At 40.1% G+C, this 14,936-nt stretch overlaps 1 protein-coding gene across 3 annotated transcripts in view; it reads right to left on the reverse strand.

Annotated features, from left to right (window-relative positions):
- Positions 1-14,936, reverse strand: part of garz (Sec7 domain-containing protein garz) — a 115,895-nt gene that overhangs the window by 85,627 nt on the left and 15,332 nt on the right. For all 3 annotated transcript variants that reach the window (XM_050196412.2, XM_050196414.2, XM_050196411.2), the window contains exons 5-9: positions 11,162-11,268; positions 9,195-9,575; positions 4,186-4,387; positions 1,848-2,092; positions 1,101-1,199 (exon numbers count right to left, since the gene is read on the reverse strand). In XM_050196412.2, the coding sequence (XP_050052369.1) occupies positions 1,101-1,199; positions 1,848-2,092; positions 4,186-4,387; positions 9,195-9,575; positions 11,162-11,268 (1,034 nt within the window). The remainder of the gene's footprint in view (positions 1-1,100; positions 1,200-1,847; positions 2,093-4,185; positions 4,388-9,194; positions 9,576-11,161; positions 11,269-14,936) is intronic.

The following is a 14,936-nucleotide window of genomic DNA, read 5'->3' on the forward strand; positions in this document are numbered from 1 at the left end:
TTTTCCGAATTATCGGGCAATCGAAAAAAGCAAATTTGAATGAGAAAACGATTCATTTAGATAAATTTGGGAGTTGGGGAACGAATGATACGGTTTCATGCCACGTATGTTGCCGATATCTTCTCGGTGCTACAAATTAAGCGAAGCAAGCCACGCTTTTGCGTGCACTCCACCCCCGCGGCTGATAGCGTCGCCCGCAGTGGGACGACACTATCGGGAAAAGCGCCGGCAGCGGCAAGCGAATGCTTCGTCTGCCTTTCACTCTAACGGGTCACCGAAACTCGAGATTACGCAACCTCCAATACTAAACTCGAGGTAAGACAGCTTACATGGTGCTACGCCGTCTTGGCACGCCCACTCTTTGCACACATGGCAGATTACCTCTAAAGTAGGGTGCGCGGCTACGTATGCGCTCAGCTGCGCTTACAGCCATGCACAGCCATGGTTGAGACATGCGCCAACTTACCCCCCACTACTCCCCTCCGCCCCCTCGCGCGCGCTTGATCGCGTTACCACGAGCTCGCTCCCCTCCCCCTCTTTCTCTTTGCTCGCGTGGGAAGGCGGCACTTGTGAAGCCACCATTCTGTCTCACACTCGCACACTTTCACTAGCACCTAAAGCACACAGTACGCGAGGCGTGATAGGACCTTATCGCACTTGTACTTTATACGGAACATGATGCGGCTCCCCTTCGGTGGTTGCTCTTGTCGCGAGGCGAGCGATTAGAGAGGTATGTTTGCACGTAGTCGCTTGTCATTCAATCATTTGACCATTTGTGTCAGCGGAAGTTTCCATTTATTATATCGTCATTCCTTTGCGGCGGCAGTGAAATTTCGTTATACTGAAATCCCATACAAACACACTTCGTTATATTGAGGTTCTAAATACATGGTGTTCTTGTACAAGAGGTTGTGAAAAGTTAAATACTTCGTTATATCGATAATTTTTTTACATTGAAGTTCGTTATATCGAGGTTTAACTGTATTTCATCAGTGAGTGCACTACTATTTATATAGCAAAGCCTAACTTCGACAAAGAGGCGTTCCATAGGCCCTTCAACAGTAAAGAATGTCTAAAGCAGACTGCATACATTCACTTACCTCCAGTTGGAACTTGAGGTGAGTACGAAGTGCTTCGAAAAGCAAGAAGCTTACACGTAAAGAGGACACAAAAATGGAAAGACGAGATGAATTTAAGAGCTGCAACAGACAAAGACGTCAAACCATTAAAATTTCACATATTTCTTTTATTAGTGTTCTACAAAGATTGTAGCACACATTTGTGCCACATGTACTATACAGCTCACAACGATTGCACAGCTTGAGCTTGAAAAAAAAGTTGTAGGCATCAAACTTAATGGTCCTAGCATATCATTATTGTAAATGACGTTTTGATGTCACTTTACCATCAAACCTCAATATAATGAGCATGAATATAATGATTATCGGATATAACTAAGTATATCTATAATGTTTCTCATTGATGTCAACATGTAGTGAATACTTGCTTATAACAAACATCAGATATAACAAAGGTATTTTCGTGTTCAACACAACTTCTTTATACTGAGGTTCGACTCTAAAGTGACGTATGTGGTAGTCAACATCAGGGTGCTTGAAAATGTCTCTTCAGAAAGAATACAAAAAACCACACCCAGTCTTTCAGGAAGCAAAATACTATTGCAATCATTTAGTAAAATTCCTAAAGTACAAGTGGGATGTTAAGAATATTTAAGCAAACCTCAAAAAAAGAAAATAAACTTCCAAGTTTAAGAGTATCTTAGTCATCCAAGGGCACAGCCATGAGATCAAGCACAGACTCTAATGAAGAGAGGAGTACATACTTACCATGAGCAGATTTCGACAGACATCATCCTTGACCAGGCTGAGCAAGGAGGGAAAGGAGCTGATGTGGTCGGCACCACTTTCCAGAGCTACAGCAAGCAGGTTGAGGCCTGAGTGGATCATCATCTCAAGGCTCTGCTGCTGCTGCTGGCTGTGGCCCACTGCCTCAGGCACATACAGCAGGCTGGCAAGGAAACGCAGCAGCTCCCACACACATGGCAGCCCGTAGGGCACTACGGGACCTGCTCCTGCACCAAAAGGAACCAGCATCTCAGCTACTTTTGCACATGCCAATGATAAAACGCAGAGAGAGCAATAATTATGACTGCACATGCTACTAATCAGTGCTTGGGTGAATATAAATAAAAAATAGAAATACAACACAGAAAGTTTGATTGCTTACTATATTTTAAATGTATATTTTTGCATACTGCCCAAAATATGCTTTACAAAAACCATGTGCATTTTTCAGCCGTAAACTATGTAATAATTTTTCTCCTTTGTATTAAAGTGAATACAACCACTCACATCAGTAATGTCTGTAGACAATGACCCCGCATTTAATGAACAAAGATCCATGGAGATAACATTCACAAAACTCACAATTACTACAAGCAGCTAGCATCAGCAGCATCAGCAGTTTAGAGTCAAGGGCACAACAAAAACATTTACTGTCCCAAAAATGTATTTGCTCGTGAACTAATTCCTCAAGAAAAGTGAATTCCTCATGAGTTCTATCCATACTGCAAGCCTCGTGAATAGTAACAGATCATAATACCTTACCAATTACAGGAAACAACTACAGGGACAGCATAAATGATACCTCCAATATGATCTCTCTTTTCTGTTCATAGTTATACACATCAGGTATTAAAACACATATTCGTGAAAAAAAAACTGATTAAGCTTTATTGCTAAGCCACATGAGCTTTACATTGGCCCCTTCTTTGCTGCACACATTTAAGACTGTAATTTCTCTCTCTCAACACATGCCAGAACATTTTGTGCATGTTGCCATGCAGCTGTGATCTATGCCTTACATCATGACTGGATTAAAGGGACACTAAGTAGACCTCATTTTTAATATAAAGCCTAGATCAAGATTACTAAGGCTGAGATCATGTGAGCAGTGAGGCCAAAGGAGCAGTTGCAGTCAGCTGAAGCTCACCAACCAAGAGTGGACAGGGGCCACACTCATGGGGCATAGTATATATGCTCTCCTTAAATCTACATGCACACATCCGCTGTCTCCTGTCATAGTACAGTACAAGCACTAAGACGCCTAATAAGTGTAGTGGCAGGCCTTCAAAGCTATTTTGGACGTGGATCTGGCAATTTGAGCCCTTGAAGACAGTAAAAGGCATGCATTTGTTTTTTCAGACAGCCCGATTTTTTTAACGTTCTCGTGCTCCCTAGGGAGTCCGAAAAATGGGGATATTGACTGTACATGTCACATTTACAATCTCTTTGTACCATATGTAATAAACATGCCATCAGTAGGACTGAACAAACTGAGTCAAAATTTTCAAATGATATCTAGTGAATATACATTATTCTTCTTTTTTGCTGATTCCACGCACAAGTTGTGAATGTGGATGCTACATGTATAGTATTTGGAATTTTAAGAACTGTATTATTCAGAACTTCATATTTTCTTTCTCCGAGCGCTTCTTCATACTTTTACTAAATAGCACTTGAAAGGTTAAAGGGATAATAAAAAGAAAAATAGGTTGAGGTGTACTATTAGTCAATTACACTTTCACAATGTGAAGAAAGCCATCCTTATCATGACAGTAGGCTTGGTAAGCCAGAAAAGACATAAAAATGAAAGAAAGATGGCAACACTGCCTTGAAGTTTCTGTACCAGTTCACTGTGATGTCATGAATTTCGATGGCACCTGATTGGGCCTAGTTTACCTTTTAATCGGTAAAGATGGACTATATTGCAAGTTTTGAAAACTTTCACTGTACCACAAGGGCCAAAGTACAACAAAATACTTTGAAATCTGTGACATCACACTGATGTACCGGCACTGTGGTTTCGGCATAAAATTTAACAAATAGAAATTCAACCTTCATTTTCTCTTATAATAATCAAGCTCATTCCACAAATTTAATAAAACTTTAGTCTTAAAGGAATAATTTTTTAATCTAAACTGATTCAGTGTTTCCCTTTAATGTACCTTTAAGAAATTCCAGGTGTTCAAAATAATCCAGAACCTACCACATTATACTAGTCCTCATAGCACCTGTTTTACTTCGGGAGATTAAAGTCCATCAACCAAAACTTCATTAATCAATCAGAAGCCTAAAACAATTTGCCATTAGTTATTATATTTACCTTCACGACTACCATGCAATGCTGTGAAACGCACACCATGTGGATTCACATAGTCATTGTCTCCAGTGCCACCCATCGTGACAACTGTTCCTGTGGTTTCCTTCTCAATGCTGGTTTCCAAGCTTGATGGCTCCTGTACAACAAGGTTGTACTCACTCCCAGTCAGTTCTTGACTCATAGACAGGGCACCTTCCAAACCCTCCTGCGCACAAGACTGTAGCATCACAAAGCTGCACAGAAGTGTAACAAGCAACAAGAAACTCCCGTCATATGCCAATCCTGATTAAGTGTTGTTAGCTAGTTTTGCTCCTTGTCTAGATTTCGCAGAACACAACTTGAATTCTGTTAATAAGATTATGCTGCACTGTCTTCTCTTTTTCTTGAAAAGAGTCACTATAGACAGCAATGTTGTCCCAAAGCACGACAGCCGCATTGAAGGTCATTGCTCAGTATTTGTTGGAAAGTAGAAAAATAGATTGAAAACATTACAAGATAAACTTAAAAGGTTCCGCAGCTCATTATAACACTTTACCACCAATAAAAACAGGCATCAGAAAAGCTGTAATGTTGTGCTTGAGGTAGGTTACATAGCAGTGAGGTTTCTTTTAAATCTCTATAAACAGAATGCTGCTTCTGAAGGAAAAAAATCAACAGCCCCTTTATGTGACACACTTCAATAGAATTCTTCCATCTCTAGTGTTTTTTCTTGGGTTGTGCCATTTGTGTTTTGTTTGTCTATAACCTTACAAGTGGGAAGGCTCATATATGAGGAAGCTATAGAAGCTTCACTTGCAACTATGATGCACCTTGACAACCTGCTTAGCATCATTTGAACTACCTTTACGTACACAAAAGCTCTGGCATATAAAGGCTTCATAAAAACAACAAAACAAACTTGACATGAATCATCAGCAGAAGCAATAAACAGTATTTAGAGACACAGGCACCATTAACAATTTTAAGTACAGTCAAACCTCAACATGATAAAGCTTCACTTGCAATGAAAAACTTGATTAAATCATAAATACTGTTAAATCAGGAATTCTTTCTCAGTAGTATAAATTACTTCACAGGTTCCTAGAACTGTCCTGGTAAAAAGCAGCTTCACGCAAAGCATTTATGGGCAAAATTCTGCAACATGATCAAGCATTAACCATGGGACCAAAAGCACTGGCACGAGTGGGAGAGATAGTACAAGAGTAAAGCTTCTGCGCAGACAGCACCTAGTGCTAGCAATCCCACTGCCACATGGTGCCATACATACAGATGCATCGTTATCATCATTGTCATCACCACCATCACAGCCTGCCAATGCTAGGCCATTCCATTTGTTTACAACAGTGATTCGCAAGGCTGCTATCACTATAACGTCATTCACAATAACAATGAGGACTACGGCATGACACGACAACACCAAGAAAATTCAATCTTTTTCATAGTTGCCAAGGTGTTTTTAAGCTCACTCCTTGCTGGGACTTTTCTGTTATGATTGGCTGCTGACACATCTGGGAGCATATTCCCAATACAGCTCCTGTACTGGCATGACAGATGGTGCAGTGGTGTGTTCTGTTATCTGCTCAACCAGCAATGTTTTTTTTTTTTTTGCCACTTACCGGCAATGTTTACACACAAAAGGATGCAACAAATAATAAATGCTCTGTTGGGCGAATTTTTGAGCGCAGCTCTTTGGCAGCTGTTCCTGCGATGAGTGTTGGCGCCCCTCATAACCTTGCAAACGAGCACAGCGAAGTATGAAACAGCAAATGTGAAGCACAGCAGGGGATGAAAGACATTGATAGCTAAGAAAGCACGAGGAGGAAAGAGGAGGAGGAAGGTGCAATGGAACCATGAGGCAGAAAGCGGAGGAAGAGGGTATGATGAAAGTGTGACAAGAAAAGCAAAGTGCCACACAAGATGGGCACCGCAGCGACGATGGCTACAAGATGGTGCCAGTGTAGTTCGTGTCATCTGTTAGCCACTGACATCACCGATACCTCATGTGGAAACAAAGCACTGCATGAGTGGAGGTCTCTCTGTGGCGGCTACTGTGAATCACACCCAAGCATCCTGCGCTGTCTCTCACAATCTCCTCATTAACGAGGCAGTCGTGCCACACTTCGTTCTGTTTGCAATGTGCCACAAAAAGCAGATTGTCCACACCAGCCAATATATCTCAAAATGAAAACATGTATAGAGCTGCGTTCAAATTTCGCAGTAGGGAGTATCGCAATCACCAGTTAATTTTCTTTCTTTTTATTATTATTCTTCTGTTAGCTCCGGCTAGTACATGCATGCGATTTATGTGAACTTCATTAAATGGAAACTGCAACACAAATATACTTTGCTAAATCTTGGGGAGAAATGCATGGTTTCCAATAGAACTAAGATCAGTAAATGAGAAAAGTTTGTAAAATCCCAGATTCGGTAAAACTGAGGTTTATTAGATAAAGCTTCATCTGAATCTGCACTATAAGGATGAATGCAGCAATTATCCTCCATCAATATGCAAAAACATTCCTAGCACATTTTGTCAATTGGGCGTAATGATGAGAACACTCTGAAATACTTTCCCCAGATTCTCATTGTAAGAAGAAGCATGTGCTGGTTCTCTTGACAACACCTAGCAATCAGTCTATGTCAATTTCATGTCAATCGGTGTCATCTCAGTCAATGTACAAGTTGTGGAATCAGTAAAAGAAATGATCAGAAAGAAACAAAAGCCACTACAAGAAAGTCAAACTGGTTCATGAGACACGATGAGTGGCCACATGCAAGATAGAGTTTTTTGTAGTTCCTATTCAAGCCCGTCATTGCCAAATGCTGTACTGTGTCTCCTTCAATGCTTCTAGTATGAGATCTGCAAGCTCAAGGGCTCCTCATAACAATCCATTAATTAATGAGACAGCTCCAACCTTTTTAGATAAGAGTACAGTGCCTCACGAGCAGCTTAACATGTATGTGAAACAGCAACACCAGAAAGCTACTGAGACATGCAAAAGCACAATGTATGGTTACTTTTTAATTCACGTAACAGTGGTAAAACAACCCAGCTACACCTTCGTACATTTAGGCACACTTCCTATTGCCATAAACCACCAGCGAAATTTAGAGAAGTTGATTTTCAGTTTTCAGAAACCAGTCCTCAGTCTGTTTTCAATAACATCAGCAGCAGCGATGCCACGAGAGCGCCACACTCATGTATGCTTCAATTGAGTTAACAGAAAACTCCATGTGGCATGGTATTGCCAGCCAAATCTAACCCACCAATTTCACGAAGCTTACAGCTGCTGCGTTAAAAGACAGTACTGGATTCAATAAGGCCGAAGGTATTCTCACAACAGGTTTCTAGAAAGAGGCATTCAGCAAAAATTAAGTGGCACATTTCTGGAACTTTGAATCTGCATTTCTCATTTCCCACCTATCCATCAAAGTTCGACCTTATGAGAACTATCATTTACACACTACATATATAAAGGACAAGGAAGCGCTTCTGTGGTGAAATTTAAAATAAAATAATAAAGAGCAGTTCTTTTTGTGTTCTTTTTAGCTTCTTTTATTTTGATAAACTGAAACTTTTGAAGGAAAAGGCACAAGCAAGAAACTGGCGCTGTCATTTGAACAATTACTTTTCTTAATAAAGAAAAAGTGAAATATGATAAGTAACCACACAATGACAGAAATAGGTTCTCTTAAGAAGATCTAAGGTATAAAGGTGACAAGCTTTCAGTTATTTAATGGTATTCTTCCTAAACTAGTCCTTTATTTTCCACAAGCCACTTCTCAGAAAATTTAAAAGGAAATAAATTTGGTACGGAGGCCTACGTCTTGTGTACAAACAAACCCTCTAAACTTCACAAAAATATAGCAAATGGTTTGACAATTGAATTTCTTGCACCCTGTCCTTCCTTTATAGCAATGTCGAAATTGATGACCACACAACTGGTGATCAAAAACCAGTGCATCATTTATAAATGAAGACTGCCTATAAAACTGGTCAAGAGCTGTTTGGCCAGTTGACTACTCTATTTTACTTCCATAAACCTTGTTTTTGTCAACCTATAACTGTACTTAATTGATTGAATTTTAAGCATTGTAAATTAATAGGAGCTTTTTTATACTTTTCCTATACATTTATGGTAAAGATTTACTTCCCCTAGCACTATCAAGTTAGTTGATCAGCAACAATTGGTCACATTCTTATTAAGAAATCCTGAAACACATTTTGAACATGGTAAGAAAATGTTCTCAATCAGTAGACAATGCTGCCATGAAAATTCGAACCAAATATCATACCACAGCATGCAGTATGGAGCCTATAATCACACACAGTAGAATGCTTGTTCGCTCTCGTGTATTTCAAGTCCCCCACTATTTTTACACTGTATGTTACGTCAACGAGATGATGTTACAGCCAGTGCAGTGGCCAATAGAAACTAGCCATTGAGTTCATGACCAAGAATTACTTGTGAGAAAAAGCTCACACATATAGGCCTACCCTTCCAGATCTAGGAAATGGAGAAGCGGGGGTTTCTAACAAGTCCCATCCATGCTGTCACCACTCCTTTGTCACTGTTGGGCACCTTTGTCATACACCAATCTTGAAAGGTTACCAGAAGAACACAGCAGAAAGAAGGAAAAGAAAGAAGGAATGCAGTAAGCAGGGTGCTGCTATTGGGGCCACCCAACAGTTGAGGGGGACACTCAACGGTCTTTTTAAAAAATGTCTTCAGAAATATATTTATTGAAAGCTATCACACACATTCTACCATGTTTCTCATGTTTCAAAAAGAGTGCTTCAGTGCCCATTTAAGCAAAATTTAGGGTATAACCATGACATAAATGGTGTATGGTCTGCTGCTAGTAAATATCAACGGACAGGAAGTGGTTCTTCAAGCTAAGTACAACAGTGATTTGACTGCTCAATCGGTATATCTTTAGGTGTCTAGCTTACATAAGACAGTACAGAACTTGCTTTTTCTTACTGTACCTGAATAGTACATGTGCCTTACCTGCACACAATTTGAAGAGTCTGCCTGATTGGCATCTAGGTCTACAATTGATGACACTGAATCCGAGAGGTGAATGACCCCTGTTAGAGGGCCAGATTCAAGGCTCGAGTCAGGAGCAGCTGGCACTTCTGGTTCAGCAATTGTCCCAGGCAAAGGGGCTTTCCCTGCCCCTGATCCTGTAGCTTCTCCTACAGGCTGCTGTTCCTCTGATGTAGGAGTATGTGGCTGTGATGCCACATTTCCAACTGGCTGAGAAAAGGAAGGTGCTTGTTGCTGTACTTGAGAATCAGGCTCTCTAGGAATTTTTCTATGCTTGGGCACAGGAGATCGACGTTTCCTGGTACTTCTTGAGTTATCCATGCCACTTGCCCTCATTTTCAACTACAGTAAGCACAAAAAAGAGAAAAAGTCAAACATGCAGTAAACTATTAATGCAAAATAGAAGAAACAGCATAATAAGTTAGCTACAAGGTTCTGAATCTTACTTTATACCTTTGTGCCCCACACAACTCACAGTGAGACTCGCTCGCTCGCTCGCTCCCTCCCTCCCTCCCTCCCTCCCTCTCTCCCTCCCTCCCTCACTCACTCACTCCATTCACTCACTCACTCACTCACTCACTCAACAGGTGCATAATTTATGAATGAATAAATGTGATGTTCCTTTTATTCCAATCTACTTACATAGAATAAACGGGCAACAAGAAGTTACAAATAGACCCGCCGTGATGGCCTAGTGGCATTGGTTTTGTGCTGCTAAGCCCGAGGGTGCGGCATTAAATCCCAGCCATGGCGACTGCATTTCAATGGAGGGAGAAATGCAAAAACGCACACGTACCACGCATTAGGTGCACATTAAAGAACCCTTGCTGGTCAAAATTAAACCGTACTCCCCCATTACAATGTGCCTCGCAATCATATGGTGGTTTTGGCATGTAAAACCCCAGAATTTAATTTTAAATTAAGTTATGAACACTTTGATATTGTACGATATCAACCACAAAACACTTCGCATGTACAATAAACAGGGTACAGATGTACCACTGTGTGACACACACAGAATGTTGACATGCAATAACAAAATAAATGCACATTTTAACAAGCACACTAGCACATCATGTAAAAAAACATTAGGGCAAGCAATAGAGTCCCTAATTGGAAGGGCACAGAAGAGAAAATTAAGCATAATTTAAAGTTCCCAAAGGATGATTTACAAGTTTGTCACCGTATCACCCTTAACATGCACCTGCCAAGACTATGAAGTTCTGCTGCTCAGCATAAAGTCACCGGTTCAATTTCTAGCCAGCGTGGCCACGTAATGATGGTACTAATATACAAAAATGCTTGTGAACTCAGGTTTATGTGCATATTAAGGATTCCCAAATGACCAAAATTAATCCGGAAGCATGCACAGGCAGCATCCCTCACAGCCCACTGTGCAACAATGGGACGCAAAAGCACACGAACTATTTAATCACTCTTCACTGCAAAATGCATTAAAGGTAGCCAGCACAACTGACCTAGCATTATGCAACCTAGATCCACAAAAAATATTATTCATACTGGGAAGTAAGGTAATAAAATTGCTTTTGACATCTGCTTTAACAAACTATAAGGTATTTAAAAAAAATTATTTCTGGGGTTTTACATGCCAAAACTACAATCTAATTATGAGGCATGCCGTAGTGAAGGACCCATGCCCTCGAGTTCAGCAGCACAATACCAAAAAGTATTGTGTAGCTCCTAGTCTATTTTGATATCTATGAAAGTATCATTACAGTAAAATTGCTGTGAGAATGAAAAACAGCGCCAGAGGACTATTCCGCACAACTCTTTGTTTGAAATTAAGCACACCTAAATGCAATAAATAAACACCTTAAGCTTATGTTCTTTTCAGCGCAACATACCGCTAGTAGTTTGTTAGTAGATGTTACTAATTCAGGGAAATGCTAATGTATTAAGTCACTCACCTTCTTCGAACAACCTCCTTTAGCAACTTCAGAAAACTGTGGAAGGCGAGAAAAAAGTAACTGCACCATGTCCATGAGGGCCTGTTCTGCTGACTTACGCAGTAACTCTGCAATGCAAAATTAAAACAAAAATATATTTGCCAGGCAGGCCAGACACTCCTCCAGTATACACCTGTTGCAACCCATTTGAAATACCAACAGTGATTGCATCACAGCAGCCACAGCTTTCCTAACATTAAGTTAGTAATACATCATAAGCCAAACTGATTCAGCAATGACTATTCAAGCTACCCAGTATATGTTGCATCAGATGTGCGCATGCAACATAGACACACAGGTTGCATAAGCATCTTTATTTCTTCAGCAGTGCCCTTCTCTAAGAGAAAATGACGACACAAACAAGCCACTGGCTTAGTTATCATTGCATGTAGTTAAAAAGTGACACTTTGAGGACATCCTGCCTAATCACATGTTTCAAATAAAGATTATTTGGCTTGCACATTAAAATAAGCAAAAACGAAATGCAAAGAGACTTATAAAGACACATAGGATCCCTGAATAAGTAAATAAGTGACATATGCCGACAGATCAGACATGAAATATGAGCTCAGCCTTCCCTTGTGATCTTTTCTTTTTTAACAGATTCTCACGACAAAAAGTCATCAACAAGCAAGTCAAACAAACAAAATATGAAGCTTATACAGCTTTCAATGCCATAATGCGCATGCTGTGACCAAAATAAATATGTGCCAAAAATCAATGCAAAATAGGAGGTCCACTACCACACTGTGCTACACTGTATTACACATTTTCATTGCTCTGCTTTAGCCAAACTACACTGAAGATGCAACCACTAGGTTTACTGATGACCTCCACCATTTCCTTTGCAGGAGCAGTAATAGCGTACACAGGTACACAAGTAGAACTAAATGTTCAACTATAGCATAGGCAGGAAGAAGCTATAGAATAAATTTTAAGTAGCATAGAAAGGGTGATCAGAAGTAAAAAGCAAGCCATATATACACATTATATATCTATAGCAATGAGCACGACACCATTCACAATTTCAGCGACACAATTCATTATGTTGACGTTTACTACACAGCACGAACCTCTTGACTACTACTATCAGAAAAAAATTATAATTGTTATCAGGTAAGAAAGGAGAATGTAAACATGACAGTCATTAATAATCTGCACAACCACAGACTTGGTGTGGCAGTGAGCACTCTAGTGCACATGTTAAGCCATCTCCAACTAAGATGCCCTAATGCCAGCACAGTACCACCATTTATGGTCGCTCTATTTGATAGACATTCAGTATAAGGCATGGCACCCAAGATCATCTATGCTACATACGCCAAAGCAGGCATTGAGTGTTTTCAGCAATCTCAGAGGCCATGTATTAGGCCAGCTATCTACAGCGTCAAGTTCAGTGAAGGCCACAGCCATTTCTGCACCGGCCATCATGATATACTAAAGTTCTCCTTGCTGCCTGGCAGAAATAGAGGCATAAGTTGGAATCTCTTATGACTCCATTATGACGATGTCAATTTCTTCCAGCTACACACTTTTTCCTTAGGTGGCTAGACCAATGGCAGTTCTTGCATACAAGAATTTGAAAGTCAAATTTTTGGGGAAGTGCTTTCCTCAGCCATATAACCACACAAAATGGTACAAAATTCGTACATGGTATGGCTAATCCTTGAGACAGCAAGTATTGCATAGGCACTTTTGCACTCCCATAGGAATGCAGCCACTGAAAGTTGAACCCATTCCCTTGTGCTGAGCAGCAGTATGCACAACAGTCACTAAGCAACCACAGAAGGTACTTACATAATGAAGAATTTAAGCAGATGCTTCAGTGCTATTAGTATATAGATGCTCTGCAGTGCTGCAGTATGGGTGTAGCTGTATTTGATAACATGGGTGTAGCACTTTAAGCAGCCTTGCGTTTGGAAAGGCTACTTGCAGAGTGACCACAGAGTTGCAAGCAGAGCAGCAAGTTTCGAAAGCAACAGTACATGGATGACAACTGCTTTCAAAGGGTGTGAATTCAATGGTCTATAGAACCTGTGATTGGACATTTGTTTTGTAATCGTAAGGCTCACAACACGGCCTAATACTTCTTGCAGTAATATGCTCATGAGTATGCATTCAAACTTTCTTTGAAGCGATTCGAGTTGAAACAGGGTGCATGTTGTACACAATGCAGTAGTTTCTTCATATTTAGATGGCATAACAATCTAAAAGACATTGTGTCACGTCCTCATGCTTGTGTCACAATATACACGGAATACACCCCTCTGTATATTTTCCATCTCTGCAATATTAACTGTGCTCGTCATGTGCATGCTTTGTCCCGATCAGTTTGGCTAAGCACACTTGCTGTCACACCTAGTTACATCTTACTACTGTACTAACGCCGTGGCTAACCATATATTAAAATGTCCAAAGGTCCTTCCAGAAATTTTTATATGCTTTAAGCAACAGCTAAAGAGTGTTTGTGCCTACAGAATACTTTAGGGTGCCATTGTCAGCAATATGAACGAGGCTACATGCCTGACATCTCGCAAACATTAGCATACATTTGACTGATCAATGGAACATGGTTAAGCAAGGTTTGAATGATAAAGAGACATACTTCATAATATAATGCCACTTGCTTTCTCAATTCATGCAGTTTTCAGACTTTTTAGTTGAAAAGCAGCGCATGACTAATATATATAATATACTGCTCGTACAGTCCACAGCCCTCAATGACTACTTATAGGCAATTGTGCCAATCCTTTAACATATACAACTCCTGCAAGGTTACGAGTAGTCCACGCAGTCCTCTCTAATTTCCAGCACGAGTTTAGAAAAGGATACTCAACAATTACACAACTAGTGACAGTAATACATTCACTCGCTTCATGTCTCGATAAGAACGGGCAGATTGATGCAATATTTCTTGACTTCAGTAAAGCTTTCGATAGAGTTCCCCATGACAAACTAATATTAAAACTCAGACGCATTGGCCTCAAGGAAATTTTAATCATATGGATATCAAACTATTTAACCAATCGCTACCAATTTGTAGCAGTTAATGAGCAACAATCAGGTTGCCTACCGGTCAACTCTGGCGTGCCCCAAGGAAGTGTGCTGGGGCCATTATTGTTTTTATTATATATTAATGACATTACTACTGAACTTGATCCGAATGTCCAAATCAGGTTGTTTGCCGATGATTGTGTGCTTTTTCAAGAAATAACTTCAATTAACGACCAAATCCATCTCAACTGCTCTCTTGCTAAGATTTTTTAATGGTGTGAAACGTGGGACAGGAAACTTAACACTGATAAGACCATCTTTCTTCGCTTCTCTCGCAAGAAAGCTCCGCTTTCTCTTAACTACAGGCTAGATTCGTCACCTTTGCTGGAAGAGACTAAATATAAGTATTTGGGTGTCACACTTACTAATCCTTTATCATGGAATTTACATATAGATAACATCTGCCCTTCCGCATTCCGTAAACTATACTTTTTAAGACATAAGCTTAGAAATTCTCCCCCTAGCGTAAAATTACTTGCTTACAATTCATCAATTAGACCGAAACTTGAATATGCATGCATTGTCTGGGACCCGTTTAATAAACACAATATCACCCGCCTAGAAAAAGTACAGAGAAAAGCTGTAAGGTTTATTTACTCTAAATTTTCCCTGTATTACTCACCCTCTGAATGAATGCAGATCAACGGTATCCAATGTCATGAACAACAAAGAAAAAATTTAC

The sequence above is a fragment of the Dermacentor andersoni genome, chromosome 1 (genome assembly GCF_023375885.2).
Source record: "Dermacentor andersoni chromosome 1, qqDerAnde1_hic_scaffold, whole genome shotgun sequence".
In the NCBI taxonomy this organism is placed as follows: Eukaryota; Metazoa; Arthropoda; class Arachnida; order Ixodida; family Ixodidae; genus Dermacentor; species Dermacentor andersoni.